The sequence below is a fragment of the Vipera ursinii genome (assembly GCF_947247035.1).
Source record: "Vipera ursinii genome assembly, chromosome: 15".
NCBI lineage: Eukaryota > Metazoa > Chordata > Lepidosauria > Squamata > Viperidae > Vipera > Vipera ursinii.
Window position 1 is genome coordinate 5,751,365 of NC_139528.1, and position 14,568 is coordinate 5,765,932.

The 14,568-nt window shown below is 46.8% G+C and overlaps 1 protein-coding gene across 2 annotated transcripts in view; it reads left to right on the plus strand.

Annotated features, from left to right (window-relative positions):
* MAP4K2 (mitogen-activated protein kinase kinase kinase kinase 2) overlaps nucleotides 1-14,568 on the plus strand; it is a 48,814-nt gene that overhangs the window by 10,148 nt on the left and 24,098 nt on the right. For both annotated transcript variants that reach the window (XM_083374187.1, XM_083374186.1), the window contains exons 2-11: nucleotides 1,783-1,840; nucleotides 2,811-2,901; nucleotides 3,690-3,754; nucleotides 8,341-8,396; nucleotides 9,630-9,677; nucleotides 9,817-9,859; nucleotides 10,824-10,896; nucleotides 11,478-11,609; nucleotides 13,778-13,840; nucleotides 13,931-14,012. In XM_083374187.1, the coding sequence (XP_083230313.1) occupies nucleotides 1,783-1,840; nucleotides 2,811-2,901; nucleotides 3,690-3,754; nucleotides 8,341-8,396; nucleotides 9,630-9,677; nucleotides 9,817-9,859; nucleotides 10,824-10,896; nucleotides 11,478-11,609; nucleotides 13,778-13,840; nucleotides 13,931-14,012 (711 nt within the window). The remainder of the gene's footprint in view (nucleotides 1-1,782; nucleotides 1,841-2,810; nucleotides 2,902-3,689; nucleotides 3,755-8,340; nucleotides 8,397-9,629; nucleotides 9,678-9,816; nucleotides 9,860-10,823; nucleotides 10,897-11,477; nucleotides 11,610-13,777; nucleotides 13,841-13,930; nucleotides 14,013-14,568) is intronic.

Here is a 14,568-nt window from a genome sequence, read left to right on the forward strand (position 1 = left end):
CCTGTCCCTTGTGACCCCCCAGAAGAAGAAAAAATCCGCCTGGGGAAGGGAATTTCTTATGAGTTTTGTTCAGTGGAACAGTTTGGAGAAATGTCTATGGTGATTCTCCATCATCCAGGTCAGGATTGTCCCAGAGATGCTTTTTCAGGAGGCAACTGGACTTATTTGTTCTTTCTTTGAAGACGTTTCGCTTCCCCTCCCAGAAGCTTCTTCAGCTCTGACTGGATGGTGGGGAATGGAAGGATTTATACTCCTTGCAGACCGTTGGTCATTTGCCTCCTTTTAGAGGGTCGTTGAGGCCACTTGGAGGTTTATCAGTGTCCTCAGGGTCACCTGAGTGGTGCAAATGGGTGTCTGGAGCCTTCTTGGCTGCGGGATGTTTCCTGCCCTGGGTCCCTCCCCTGTTGAAGACTGGCGCAGGCTGTTGGGGATGGGTCCATGTTGTCTGCATCTCAGGCTGAAGCTCAAATGGCTCCTGCAGCCTGCAATGTTTTCTGGAAATCTTTTAAAATATGTAATCTTTTAATATATTTTAATATTTTAAAATATAATATTTTAATATTTGTGTTCTCGTAAAATCACTGAGATCGTATGGGATTGTTGCAAGGAGCCATTCATTCATTCATAACCCACTTTTATTACAAATAACCTAGGGAGGAGAACATACTCAACATACCTTTCTCCTCCTATTTTCCCCACACCCTGTGGAGGTGAGTTGGGCTGAGAGAATATGGCTGGCCCAAAGTCACCCAGCTGGCTTTCCTGCCTAAAGCGGGACTAGAATTCACTGTCTCCTGGTCATTGGCCCAAAGTCACCCAGCCGCCTTTTTTATGTAAGGCAGGACTAGAACTCACTGTCTCCTGGTGATTGACCCAAAGACACCCAGTTGGCTTTCCTGCCTAAAGCAGGATGAAGGAAGGAAGGAAGGAAGGAAGGAAGGAAGGAAGGAAGGAAGGAAGGAAGGAAGGAAGGAAGGAAGAACAAGAGGGAAGGAAGGGAGAGAAAGGGGGAAGGAAGGAGATAAGGAAGGAAGGAAGGAGAGAAAGGGAAGGAAGGAAGGAGAGAAAGGAAAGGAAGGAAGGAGATAAGGAAGAAGAGAAAGGGAAGAGAAAGGGGGAAGGAAGGAAGGAGAGAAAGGGGGAAGGAAAGGAGAGAAAGGGAAGGAAGGCAGAAGGAAGGAGAGAAAGGGGGAAGGAAGGAAGGAGAAAAAGAGGAAAGGAAGGAAAGAGAGAAGGGGAAGGAAGGAGAGAAGGAAGGAAGGAGAGAGAGGGAAGGAAGGAAGGAGATAAGGAAGGAGAGAAAGAGGGAAGGAAAGAGAGAAAGGGGGAAGGAAGGAAAGAAGGAGAGAAAGAGGGAAGGAAGGGAGAAGGAAGGAAGGAGAAAAAGGAGGAAAAGAAGGAAGGAAGGAAGGAAGGAAGGAAGGAAGGAAGGAAGGAAGGAAGGAAGGAAGGAAGGATGGCCGACCTGCCATGGGGTTCAGAGGCTGGCCTCATGCTTCAGAGGAAGCAAATTCTCCATGTTAACCAGGGTGGAACAGTGACAGCAGAGCCTATGGTAAGGTAAAGTAAAGCTGTCCACGCCGGTTTTACCCCACGAGTTGTGACCGACGTTAGGGAACATCTCCGTTTCTGAAGCCACAGAGCACACGGCAGGAGCGAGTGAGGAAACCCAACCCTCCCCCCCCAAGAATTCCACTAAATTTCTTCTCCCAAAGGAAAACAATGCGGAGACCCTTTCCTGGAGGACCCATTTCTTTCATTACCGTCTGCTTCTCTCCGCAGGGCCGAGATACAGAAACTGGAGAACTGGCAGCCATTAAAATTGTGAAAATCGACCCAGGTAAGGGGGCGATCCGGATTTCGTTGTTCCCCAAAGTCGGCGACTTCTTAGCACCACTCCGATTTTAGCCGTTGAAGATAGGCCAGATTCCCACGAGGATCTCAGGGTTTCTACTCTATGGTAGGCCTACTTTCCAGAATCAGAATCGGAATACAGCTGGAAGGGGCCCTGGAGGTCATCTAGTCCGACCCCCTGCTCAAGCAGGAAACCCTATGCCGTTTCAGACAAAGGGCTGTCCAGTCTCTTCTTAAAAACCTTCAATGATGGAGCGCCCACAACCTCTAGAGCCGGGCTCTTCAAATGTGGCCCTTTTATGACTTGTGGACTTCAACTCCCAGAATGCCTGGCTGAGGAATTCTGGGAGTTGAAGTCCACAAGTCATAAAAGGGCCACGTTTGAAGAGTCCGGTTCTAGAGGGAAGCTGTTCCACTGGTTAATTGTTCTCACTGTCAGGAAGTTTCTCCTTAGTTCCAGGTTGCTTCTCTCCTTGATTAGTTTCCATCCGTTGCCTCTTCTCCTGCCTTCAGGCGCTTCGGAGAAGAGGTTGACCTATTTTCCAAAGCCCCGGAAGGCAGAACAAGAAGCAACGGATGGAAACTAATCAAGGAGAGAAGCAACCTGGAACTAAAGAGAAATTTTCTGACAGAGCAATCTTATCAGTGAGATGAGTTGTCTCCAGAAGTTGTGGGCGCTCCATCACCGGAGCTTCTTAAAGAAGAGATATTGCAGGCATTTGTCTGAAGTAGTATATAATGTCTAGAATAGATGACCTCCAAGGTCCCTCGCAACCCTACTTATTCTGCGTTCTAACTGGGGTATGTCTGGTCTACCGAAGAGAAGGACTTGGGGGGTGACACGATAGCAGTCTTCCAATATTTGAGGGGCTGTCACAAAAAAAAGAGGGGGTCGGTCATTGTTGAAAGAAGAGCTGCTGGGAGACTGACCTATTTACTCCATTGGGTCTTCTTAGGAGATGACATCGGATCCATTCAGCAGGAAATCACCACCCTCAGGGATTGTCGGCATCACAACGTTGTGACGTATTTTGGAAGCTACCTCAGGTAGAAAACTCCTCCTGCTGGTATAACACAACGGGAACTTGGAAACGGTAGACTTACTAGACTAGAGCATCCGTTCTTGGCTTGGTCAAAACGATCGGGTAGCAAGTAATTTCTACAGTAAAAGTTAGGAAAGCCATAACCCAACTCTTCATTTTCTAACCCCAAAAAGGCCTGTTTTCTCCTTCCCAAATCTTTGAGGCAGTGAAATGTAGCTCCTCTCCCTACATGCTCAGAGGCATGCGGAAACGTGGCTTATGGCTTCCCGCAATCTGTAAATCTAGGGCACCGTTTCTCAGTCTCAGCAAGACTTCTGTTGAAAACTTCAGTTCCCAGAATTCCCCAGTCAGCAGGATTTAAGAGGAGTGGCCTTCAACTCCCAGAATTCTCCAGCCAACATGCTTTAAGAAGGGTGGACTTCAACTCCCAGAATTCCCCAGCCAGCATGCTTTAAGAGGGGTGGACTTCAACTCCCAGAATCCACTAGCCAGCATGCTTTAAGAGGAGTGGACTTCAACTCCCAGAATTCCCCCGTTTGCATGCTTTAGGATGAGTGGACTCCAACCCCCAGAATTCCCCAGCCAGCATGCTTTACGATGAGTTGACTTCCAGAATACCCCCGCCAGCCTGGGAAATCTGGGAGTTGTAAGGCCGCACATCTTCAAGCTGCTGAGATTGAGAAACACTGATTTGGGGATTGCATCTCCCTCCACCAACAAAGCTTTGACCGAATGGTGCTGCATATCCATCCTGTGCTCCGTTACATATTTCCTGTTATTTCTGGATTTTAGGAATGATCGGCTGTGGATCTGCATGGAATACTGTGCAGGGGGGTCCCTGCAGGAGATCTATCACAGTGAGTTTCTGCCTGTTGGAGGAGGGAAGGGGAGGGTGTGACGTAGTGTTGTTTGAGGATCCGTTCCTAAAGGGATTATCATTTTAAACAATGCAATAGAAACGGTGGAGAAGGCGTTAGTGGCTTACGTTTCTGGGATCAGCCTAGATCCCAGCATCGTTTGCAGAAGGAAACCTGTTGCGTTAATGCCAAGGTGGCTGGCTTTTTCTGAAAATTGTAACGCAGGCAGTCCTCGGCTTATGACCACAACTGAGCAATCCCAAATTTCTGTTGCTAAGCGAGATATTTGTTAAGTGAATTTTGCCCCATTTTTTTGACCTTTCTTGCCCCAGTTGTTAAGGAAATCACTGCGGTTGTTTGTTAGCAACACGGTTGTTCAGGGAATCTGGTTCCCCCATTGACTTGGCTTGTCAGAAGGTTGCCGAAGGGGATCATGTGACCTCGGGACACGGCAACCGTCATAAATGTGAGTCAGTTGCCGAGTCTCTGAATTTTGATTTGAGAAACAGTCCTAAGTCGCTTTTTTCAATGCCGTTGTAACTTTGAGCGGTCACTAAATGAATTGTTGCGCTCAGCCGTCTCCCCACTGGTAGCTAGAAAAGCTGGAGGCTGTGGATGATGGGTAGCCCCACCTTTTCAGAGAACAGCTGGTTAAGGAAAGGAATAGAGTGACGTAAAGCCCAAACTGTTCCCTGATCATCAAATGCTTTTGCCCTAAATTACAGAACATCGGTGATGCTAAGCAAGATTCTAGTCCTCATGGCTCTGAATCTGTTGTATGAGGGACGCGGAGGTGCTTTCAGCTGCTTTGACAGTTGATCCTTGTCTGGGTTCAAGAATGTTTTTCCCCCTTGGAGTCAAACCTAGAAACTTTATTTATCAAAAATTAGATATATTCAGATGCTATTCCAGGGCGGTTTTGCTGTAAAAACAGAAGACACCTCTCTGTCTCCAGTTTGAAATCTTAGTTTTTAATTAATTTTTTTTTTAGGAGAAGAATTCTAGCTTGTGGGTAGAGCAACTTTTGCATACAGGTGTTCCTAGGTTTATTCCTGGGTAAATCCCCAGCTTGCCTTGGGCGAGACCATTTGTCCTTAGCTAGCTGTTCTCTGGAAAGGCAGGCTCCCATCATCCACAGCCTCCAGGCAGGCTGGAGCTCAACGTGTCTGAAGTTCAGTGTGGTAGGGAGGATCATGCCAATGAACTAAGTTGCATGCAGAACTCTTCTTTAATGGGAGGCCAAGAATTCATGGCTGGAAAACGGAGTGTGTTTATTTAGCATATGAAGAGAACATGACAGATGAAACTCTTCAAAAGAACTTCGAAGCATTGTTTACCTTAAAGGATCTTTTATTCGAGTAGCAGCATATTGGCACTTACACAATCGAAGCCAAAAACTGATTTCCCCTCCCCCGGGCACCTAGTATCAAAGCACAATTCCCTCCTCCAATTAACAGTCATAAACCACATTCCCCAATTAGCTTGAAGCACGGGCTTCCTCTTCAGCTCTCCAGCCGGCCAATTCTTTATCAGCTCTGGGCTCAGTAACCTTGATTCCCAGGCTAAGTTTAGTGCTGTTATGTTTAGCCGGACTCTCATTCAGATTCTCCCCGCCCCCCATCCCAGCATCATCTAAGTCTAAAAGCGAAAAGGGAAAAGATGGCTACATTTCCATCTGTTGTCAATGCAAAAACGTCCGATGTTAGCAGCGTTGACACATGTAATGTCAGCAGCTGCTAACACCAGATGTTCTTGCTTTGGCAACATGTGGAGAGGCAGCTTTGCTTCTTTAAAACTTGTGTGTTACTTTTAGAGTTAGAATTAGTTGATGCTGGTGTGGAGGGGGGAATAGGAAGAATGTCTCTCATTGCTGTTTTGAAGTAAAAGAAGATAAGAATTCGTTTGACGAGGCAAAGCTTACAATTCTAACTAATTGGAGAATGTGGTTTATGACGGTTAATTAGAGGGAGAAACTGCGCTTTGATACTGCGTGCTTAGAGGAGGGGAATCCAGATTTCGGCTTGACCATGTACGTGCGGAAGCTATGCTATTTTGGTTATAGACTCCTGGCATCTGGCCCTCTCAATTCCTGGCAAATAGATGGGGAAGAAATGGAGGTAGTGACAGATTTTATTTTCCTGGGCTCCAAGATCACCACAGACGGGGACTGCAGCCAAGAAACTAAAAGACGCTCCTGGGGAGGAAAGCCATGGCAAATCTAGACAGCACACTAAAAAGCAGAGACATCACCCTGTCAACAAAAGTGCCTATAGTCAAGGCCATGGTCTCCCCAGTTGCAATGTATGGCTGTGAAAGTTGGACCATAAGAAAGGCCGAGCGCCAAAGAATGGAGGCCTTTGAACTATGGTGCTGGAGAAGACTCCTGCGAGTCCCTCGGACTGCAAGGTGATCAAACCGGTCAGTCCTAGAGGAGATCAGCCATGACTGCTCTTTAGAAGACCAGATCCTGAAGCTAAAACTCCAATACTTTGGCCACCTCAGGAGAAGGAAGGACTCACTGGAGAAGAGCCTCATGCTGGGAAAGATGGAGGGCAAGAGAAGAAGGGGACGACAGAGAATGAGGTGGCTGGAGGGAGTCACTGAAGCAGCAGGCGTGAGCCTAAATGGACTCCAGAAGATGGTAGAGGACAGGAAGGCCTGGAGGAACGTTGTCCATGGGGTCGCGATGGGTCGGACACGACTTTGCAACTAACCACAACAACAGCAACAAGGTAAACAATGCCTCGAGGTTCTTTGAAGAATTGCATCTGTCGGAACCATGACCTTAAGCCGAGATCTGGCTACACAGGTGCGGCAAGAGCTTCATAACTGGCTGCCCAGTTCAGCTACCCAGGTGAGGGCCTCTTGGGCTGGATAGCGCAGAATTTTTAAAAACTAGAGCGATAGCAATTAAAAGTTGAACAAGAGATAGATGCGTGTAAGTCATGGAGATTCCCCGTCCTCCAGGTCATGGTTGTCCCAGAAGCGTTTTTTCAAAAGGCAACTGGATTTTGTTTTTCCCTGGAGATGTTTCACTTCTCGCCCGAGAAGCTTTCAGCAGCTCCAAGAAGGTTGCACACCCATTTGCACTATTCAGGTGACCCCAAGGGCACAGATAAACCTCCAAGGAGCCTCGACGATTCTCAGAGGGAATACTAACGACTGGATGACTGCAAGGAAGATAAATCCTTCCATCCTTCACCGGGCAGTCAGAACTGAAGAAGCTTCTTGGATGAAAAGCGAATTGTGTCTTCCAGGAAAACCAAAGTCCAGGTGCCTTTTGAAAAAACAACAACACACCTTTGGGACCCTTGGAAGGAAAGTCATCTGGGTGCCTTTGAGCCAGTCACCTCTCTCTCAGCCCCAGGAAGGAGGCAATGGCAACCCACTTCCGAAAAACCTCGCTAAGAAACTTCAGGGACTTGTCCAGGCAACCTCTGAGAATTGGACACAACTGGAAGAAAAAAAAAAATTGCAGCTGGGAGATTAAAGCATTTGGCTTCGCCGTCTATTTCCCTTTCCCCTCAGCTCACAGAAGCAAACCTTTCAAGGCTCTAGCCTCGTCTAGTTGCCTTTTGGAAAAATCTGACTTCCCTTTTTGCTCTGGGTGCCTGGTGTGCCCGGCGGGGTGCAAATTTGCAATGGTGGAAAAGTTACAAAAGGGAAGCGATGGTTGCGTGACGGAGAGAAGTAAAAAAAAAAAAAAAAGGGGGGGGGCTGCTTTGCCCCATGCAGAATTTAAAGAAAAGTGCAGGTGTTGTTGCTCGGAATGAAAGGGATTAAAGTGGATCAAAGCTTATTAATACGAGGCCTCCCTCCATGAATTAATGCCCCCTTTGTCTCTGTGGGGGCAAGTTTGGCAAAAACACTCCGGAAAAACGAAGGATTCTGTCATGTGAAATTTAATCCCAAAATAATGGAAAGGTGCAAGTTTGCTTTTGGGTGGCTTCCACTTCTGCAGGATTTGGGGTGAAGCACAAGATTAACAGTTATTAGCAGAGGGGTAGAATCACGTGAAGTTTTAGTACCGCTTTACAGAGCCTTAGTAAGACCACGCTTGGAATAACTGCATCCAGTTCTGGTCACCACAATCTTAAAAAGTTGTTGAGACTCTAGAAAGAGTGCAGAGAAGAGCAATAAAGAAATTCAGGGGCCTGGAGGCTAAAACACATAAGGAACAGTAGCTGGAATTGGGAATGTCTAGTTTAATGAAGAGAAGGACGAGGGGTGACATGATAGCAGTCTTAAAATATTTGAGGGGCTCCTGTAAAGACGAGGGGGTTGGAACTATTTTCCAAAGCACCAGAAGCCAAGACAAGAAACAGTGGATGGAAACTAATCAAGGAGTAGAAGCAGCCTAGAACTAAGGCGAAATTTCCTAAGGTTGAGAGCAATTAAATAGAATAATTTGCCTCCGGAAGTGCTTGATCACTGGATGCTTTCAAAAAGAGACTGCAGAACCATTTGTCTGAAATGGAACAGGCTCTCCTGCTTCACCAGGGGGTTGGACTAGAAGATCTCCAAGGTCCCTTCCAACTCAATTATTCTATATCCTAGGATAATTCAGTTTTCTCTTTTTTTTTCAGGTACTGGGCCTTTGTCCGAAAAACAGATTGCCTACGTCTGCAGGGAAACCCTCCAGGTGAGTGTACAGATGTGGTCTCCCTGCCGGGAAAAGCAAACAGCATTGAATTCCAAGACTGATATACAGATACTCCTTGTTTTATGACCATTTGTTTAGTGATTGAAGTTGCGACGGCACTTGCGATTGACACGTGATCAAACTGATTCATATTTATCATCCTGGAGTCACGTCATCCCCTTTTGCGACCGTCTGACGAGCAAAGTCGTTGAGGAAGTTAGATTCACTTAACAACCGTGTTACTAATTTAACAAGCGCAGTGATTCACTTAACAACTGTGGCAAGACAGATGGTAAAATGGGGCAAAACTCGCTTAGCCAACAGAAATGTTCTGCTCCATTGTGGCTATAAGTCGAGGATTATCTGTAATTATAATTCGCTGGGCAACCGTTGGAAAATGTTTTTCTATACCCTCTTCACCGGGTATTTTCCTGGTCTGCCAGTTGAGCCTGCAATTTCCTGGTGGTCTCCCATCCTCTTTCTACCCTGTCCAACTTTGCTCAGCTTCTTGAGGTCGGATGTTCTTAGTTGAATTTTAGTTGAATTGGCTCAAAAGGAGTGACGGCCGTTGAGTTTCTGCCTTTGACCTTGTCAAATAGCAGTTGGATCTCAGCGGTACACACCTTTGAGAGGAAATGGTGTTGTTCCATTTTGCATCCTGTTCCTTTCCTGCCTTCCTGTAGCAGAGATAGCTACAAGGCCAGGGCTAGAGTGTGGGTTGTTGGCTGTGTGAGGTTTTTCTGCATTCAGGCATGTGTGTGTGGGAAGCTGGGAGAAGCTGAACTGATTGGTTTAGAACAGCGGCCTCCTAATTTGGCAACTTTTAGACTTGTCAACTTCAGCTCCCAGAATTCCTCAGCCAGCATGCTTTAAGAGGGGTGGACTTCAACTCCCAGAATTCCCCAGCCAGCATGCTTTAAGAGGGGTGGACTTCAACACCCAGAATTCCTCAGCCAGCAGGCTTTAAGAGGGGTGGATTTCAACTCCCAGAATTCCCCAGCCAGCATGCTTTAAGATGAGTTGACTTCAAGTCCCATGCTGGCTGGGGAATTCTGGGAATTGAAGTCCACCCCCTCTTAAAAATGGGAAAGGTTGAGAAACAGTGCCCTTAAAACCAATCAGGGTTTATTCAACAAACCACGGGTTAGTCCATCATGCAAACCTGGTTGAGTCTCAATGCCTCTCTGACAAGCCGTCCCCAATTGTCGACTTTTATCCCTGTTTCCCTTTTAGGGACTTCACCACTTGCACACCAAAGGGAAAATGCACCGAGACATCAAGGTGAGACCGATGCGGTTTTGTCAGTTTTACATCGTTTTTTTAAAGCTGTTTGGGGGCTCCGGGCTGGAGAAGGAGAGAGCGTTGCCCCCAAAACGGCCGTCCCACCTTCGGCCTCTGAACCCTTTTCTCTGTCTTTCAGGGGGCCAACATCCTGCTGACGACCAACGGCGAGGTCAAATTGGGTCAGTTCTGGGTCCCCCTTCCTGTTCCCCATCTCAGTTCAGCCCGTTGGTTTTTCTGCAGGGCGGGTCGAAAAAGTCAAGATGGTGGCTGTGGTCGTGCAGCGGAAGCCCCGCCCCTTTTGAAGAGACAAGGCAGGCTGAAAAGGGGCGGGGCTTCCGCTGCACGACCACAGCCACCATCTTGAATTTTTTTTCACACTGAACCCTCCCCCCACCCCCACCAATGCAGACTCTGAGGTATCCTGGCTGTGATTGTCCTCTCCTTACAAGTTCGTTTAGCGACCGCTCAAAGTTACAACGGCACTGAACAAAGTGACTTACAACCGCTTTTCACACTTACAACCGTCACAGCATCCCCAACGGTCACATGATCAAAATTCAGGCCCTTGGCAACTGACTCCTATTTATGAGTGTCCCCGGCGAGTGTGTGTGTGTGTGTGGGGGTCACGTGATCCCCTTTCGCGATGTTCTCACGTGCAAAGTCAAGCGGGGGGGAAGCCGGAGTCACTTAACACAATCATATTACAGGTAGTCCTTGACCTACGACCCTTTTGCTTAGTGACTGCCCATCACTATGGCACGGGGGAAAAAAAAGGATTTATTTCACACTTATGACCGTTGCGGCATCCCCATGGTCACGTGACTCGTATTTATAACAGCTGCAGAATTCCAGGGTCATATGATCAGGGACTGCAGTTGCAGTGAAATAGAGCGAGAGATACAGTAGAGTGAGCAGGGAGTTGGACTAGATGACCTCCAAGATCTCTTCCAACATCATCATCATCAATGATCACTGCACAGTGATGATCAATGATGATGATGATGATGTTGGTATGATGATGATGCATGTGCTTTTCCAAACGAGCATGGAATACCACACTTGGCTTTGTAGTCGTGTTTGGGAACCCCGGGACTTGTTTCTCCAGGTCTTCTGAAATTATTCCTCCTTCTCTCTCCTCCACAGCGGATTTTGGGGTCTCTGCAGAATTGACAGCTTCGGTGGCCAAGCGAAAATCGTTCATCGGAACGCCCTATTGGTAAAACATGTGTTGCTCTGCTACAGGAATTGGGTTTGACTACTCTGGAGAAAAGAAGGACTAGGTGGGGACATGATAACATCTGTTCCAGTATGTGAGGGGCTGCCACAAAGAGGAGGGGGTCGATTTATTTACCACTGTAGGTAGGACAAGAAACAATGGATGGAAACTAATCCAGAAGAGAATCAATCTAGAATTAAGGAGAAACTTCCTAACGGTGGGGACAATCAACCAGTGGAACAGCTTACTCCTAGAAATCGTGGGTGCTCCATCACTGGAGATTTTTAAGACGAGACTAGATAGTCACTTGTCTAAGATGGTATAGGTTCTCCTGCTTAAGCAGGGGGCTGGACTAGAAGACCTCCAATGTCCCTTCCAGATTCTATTCTATTCTATTCTATTCTATTCTATTCTATTCTATTCTATTCTATTCTATTCTATTCTATTCTATTCTATTCTATTCTATTCTATTCCTGTTCTGTTCTGTTCTGTTCTGTCTGTTCTGTTCTTCCTCTATAGAGAAAGGTGAGTGTGGTTGTGAGTGTGGCCTTCCTCATCTTGCATTCTGTCTGATTCTCCAGGATGGCACCAGAGGTGGCCGCGGTGGAGAAGAAAGGTGGCTACAACCAGCTGTGCGACATCTGGGCCCTGGGCATCACTGCCATTGAACTGGCTGAGCTGCAGCCCCCACTCTTTGACCTCCACCCCATGAGGTAAGGGAGAGGCTGGCAGAGACCGAGAGAGTCAATCGGGAGACCACATTCCCTTAACAACCATGTTAGTAACTTAACAAGTGCCGTGATTCTCTTAACAACCGTGGCAAGAAAGGTTGTAAAATGGGTCTCACTTAAGCGGAGGACTAAATGCAATAGCAGGTTTGAAGAAGACAAAATAAAACAAAACAATTTTTGTGAATTGTCCTTTCACTTGGGTGGAATCTTTCAGCATTCCGTGATATCACCACAAATCAGCCAATCAGAGAGAAGAAATTTTGTAGACAAGGGATCAGGGTTCCCTTTTCTATAAAACAGGGGTCTCCAAACTTGGCAACTGGTTTAAGACTTGTGGACTTCAACTCCCAGAATTCCTCAGCCAGCCAAACTTGGCAACTTTAAGACGTGTGTACTTCAACTCCCAGAATTCCTCAATCAGCCAAACTTGGCAACTAAGACTTGTGGACTTCAACTCCCAGAATTCCTCAGCCAGCCAAACTTGGCAACTTTAAGATTTGTGGACTTCAACTCCCAGAATTCCTCAGCCAGCCAAACTTGGCAACTTTAAGACGTGTGTACTTCAACTCCCAGAATTCCTCAATCAGCCAAACTTGGCAACTAAGACTTGTGGACTTCAACTCCCAGAATTCCTCAGCCAGCCAAACTTGGCAACTTTAAGATTTGTGGACTTCAACTCCCAGAATTCCTCAGCCAGCCAAACTTGGCAACTTTAAGATTTGTGGACTTCAACTCCCAGAATTCCTCAGCCAGCCAAACTTGGAACTTTAAGACTTGTGGACTTCAACTCCCAGAATTCCTCAGCCAGCCAAACCTGGAACTTTAAGACTTGTGGACTTCAACTCCCAAAATTCCTCAATCAGCCAAACTTGGCAACTTTAAGACTTGTGGACTTTAACTCCCAGAATTCCTCAGCCAGCCAAACTGGGCAACTTTAAGACTTGTGGACTTCAACTCCCAGAATTCCTCAGCCAGCCAAACTTGGAACTTTAAGATTTGTGGACTTCAACTCCCAGAATTCCTCAGCCAGCCAAACTTGGAACTTTTAAGACGTGTGTACTTCAACTCCCAGAATTCCTCAGCCAGCCAAACCTGGAACTTTAAGACTTGTGGACTTCAACTCCCAGAATTCCTCAGCCAGCCAAACCTGGAACTTTAAGACTTGTGGACTTCAACTCCCAAAATTCCTCAATCAGCCAAACTTGGCAACTAAGACTTGTGGACTTCAACTCCCAGAATTCCTCAGCCAGCCAAACTTGGCAACTTTAAGATTTGTGGACTTCAACTCCCAGAATTCCTCAGCCAGCCAAACTTGGCAACTTTAAGACGTGTGTACTTCAACTCCCAGAATTCCTCAATCAGCCAAACTTGGCAACTAAGACTTGTGGACTTCAACTCCCAGAATTCCTCAGCCAGCCAAACTTGGCAACTTTAAGATTTGTGGACTTCAACTCCCAGAATTCCTCAGCCAGCCAAACTTGGCAACTTTAAGATTTGTGGACTTCAACTCCCAGAATTCCTCAGCCAGCCAAACTTGGAACTTTAAGACTTGTGGACTTCAACTCCCAGAATTCCTCAGCCAGCCAAACCTGGAACTTTAAGACTTGTGGACTTCAACTCCCAAAATTCCTCAATCAGCCAAACTTGGCAACTTTAAGACTTGTGGACTTTAACTCCCAGAATTCCTCAGCCAGCCAAACTGGGCAACTTTAAGACTTGTGGACTTCAACTCCCAGAATTCCTCAGCCAGCCAAACTTGGAACTTTAAGATTTGTGGACTTCAACTCCCAGAATTCCTCAGCCAGCCAAACTTGGAACTTTTAAGACGTGTGTACTTCAACTCCCAGAATTCCTCAGCCAGCCAAACCTGGAACTTTAAGACTTGTGGACTTCAACTCCCAGAATTCCTCAGCCAGCCAAACCTGGAACTTTAAGACTTGTGGACTTCAACTCCCAAAATTCCTCAATCAGCCAAACTTGGCAACTTTAAGACTTGTGGACTTCCAGAATTCCTCAGCCAGCCATGCTGGGTGAGGAATTCTGGGAGTTCAAGTCCAGAAGTCTTTAAAGTTGCCAAGTTCGGAGACCCCTGCTTTAAAAGAACAGAGAAAAAGAAAGTGGTCCTAACTCTGTTTTGTCTTGTCATTCAGGGCTCTGATGTTGATGGCGAAGAGCAACTTCCAGCCTCCAAAGCTAAAAGATAAGGCCTGTTGGTGAGTATGTGGCTGTATAAGAGACACAGTTCTTCTCCCGGGGTACTAGGAGTCGTTCTGTTCATCTGCACTCCCGTTTTATCCCTCCAGGTCTCCCGATTTTCACCAGTTCCTCAAACTCTCTTTGACCAAAAATCCTAGAAAACGGCCGGTGGCAGAAAAACTCCTCCAGGTGATGCCGGGCTGGGAGATGGGTAAAAATTAACACACACACCCCCAAAAAAATCCTAACCCTCCGAAATCAAAATTGTCTAGAAACAACCCAGGAACCGACAGATGAAACTCTTCAAAAGAACTTTGAAGGCATTGTTTGCCTTAAAGAATCTTTTATTTGAGAAGCATAATATTCCCTCCTCCAACTAACAGTCGTAAATCACATTCCCCAATTAGCTTGAAGTGCGCGGGCTCTCTCTCCAGCCCGCCAAATCGGTATCAGCTCTGGGCTCAGTAGCCTTGATTCTCACGCTAAGTTTAGTGTTGTTATGTCTAGCTGGATTCTCATCCACATCCCCCCTCACAGCACCCATCAGCTCTAAAATATGATTGTCAAAGCAAGAACACCCGATGTTAGCAACATTGACGGCACGGTCTCCACTGGGATCGCGGGGCCATCCGCGAGCTGTCATTTTATTTCCCCAGAATACAGGTAGTCCTTGACTTACGACCACAGTTACGCCCAACATTTCTGTCGCTGTGTGAGATGTTTATTAAGTGAGTTTTTGCCCCAC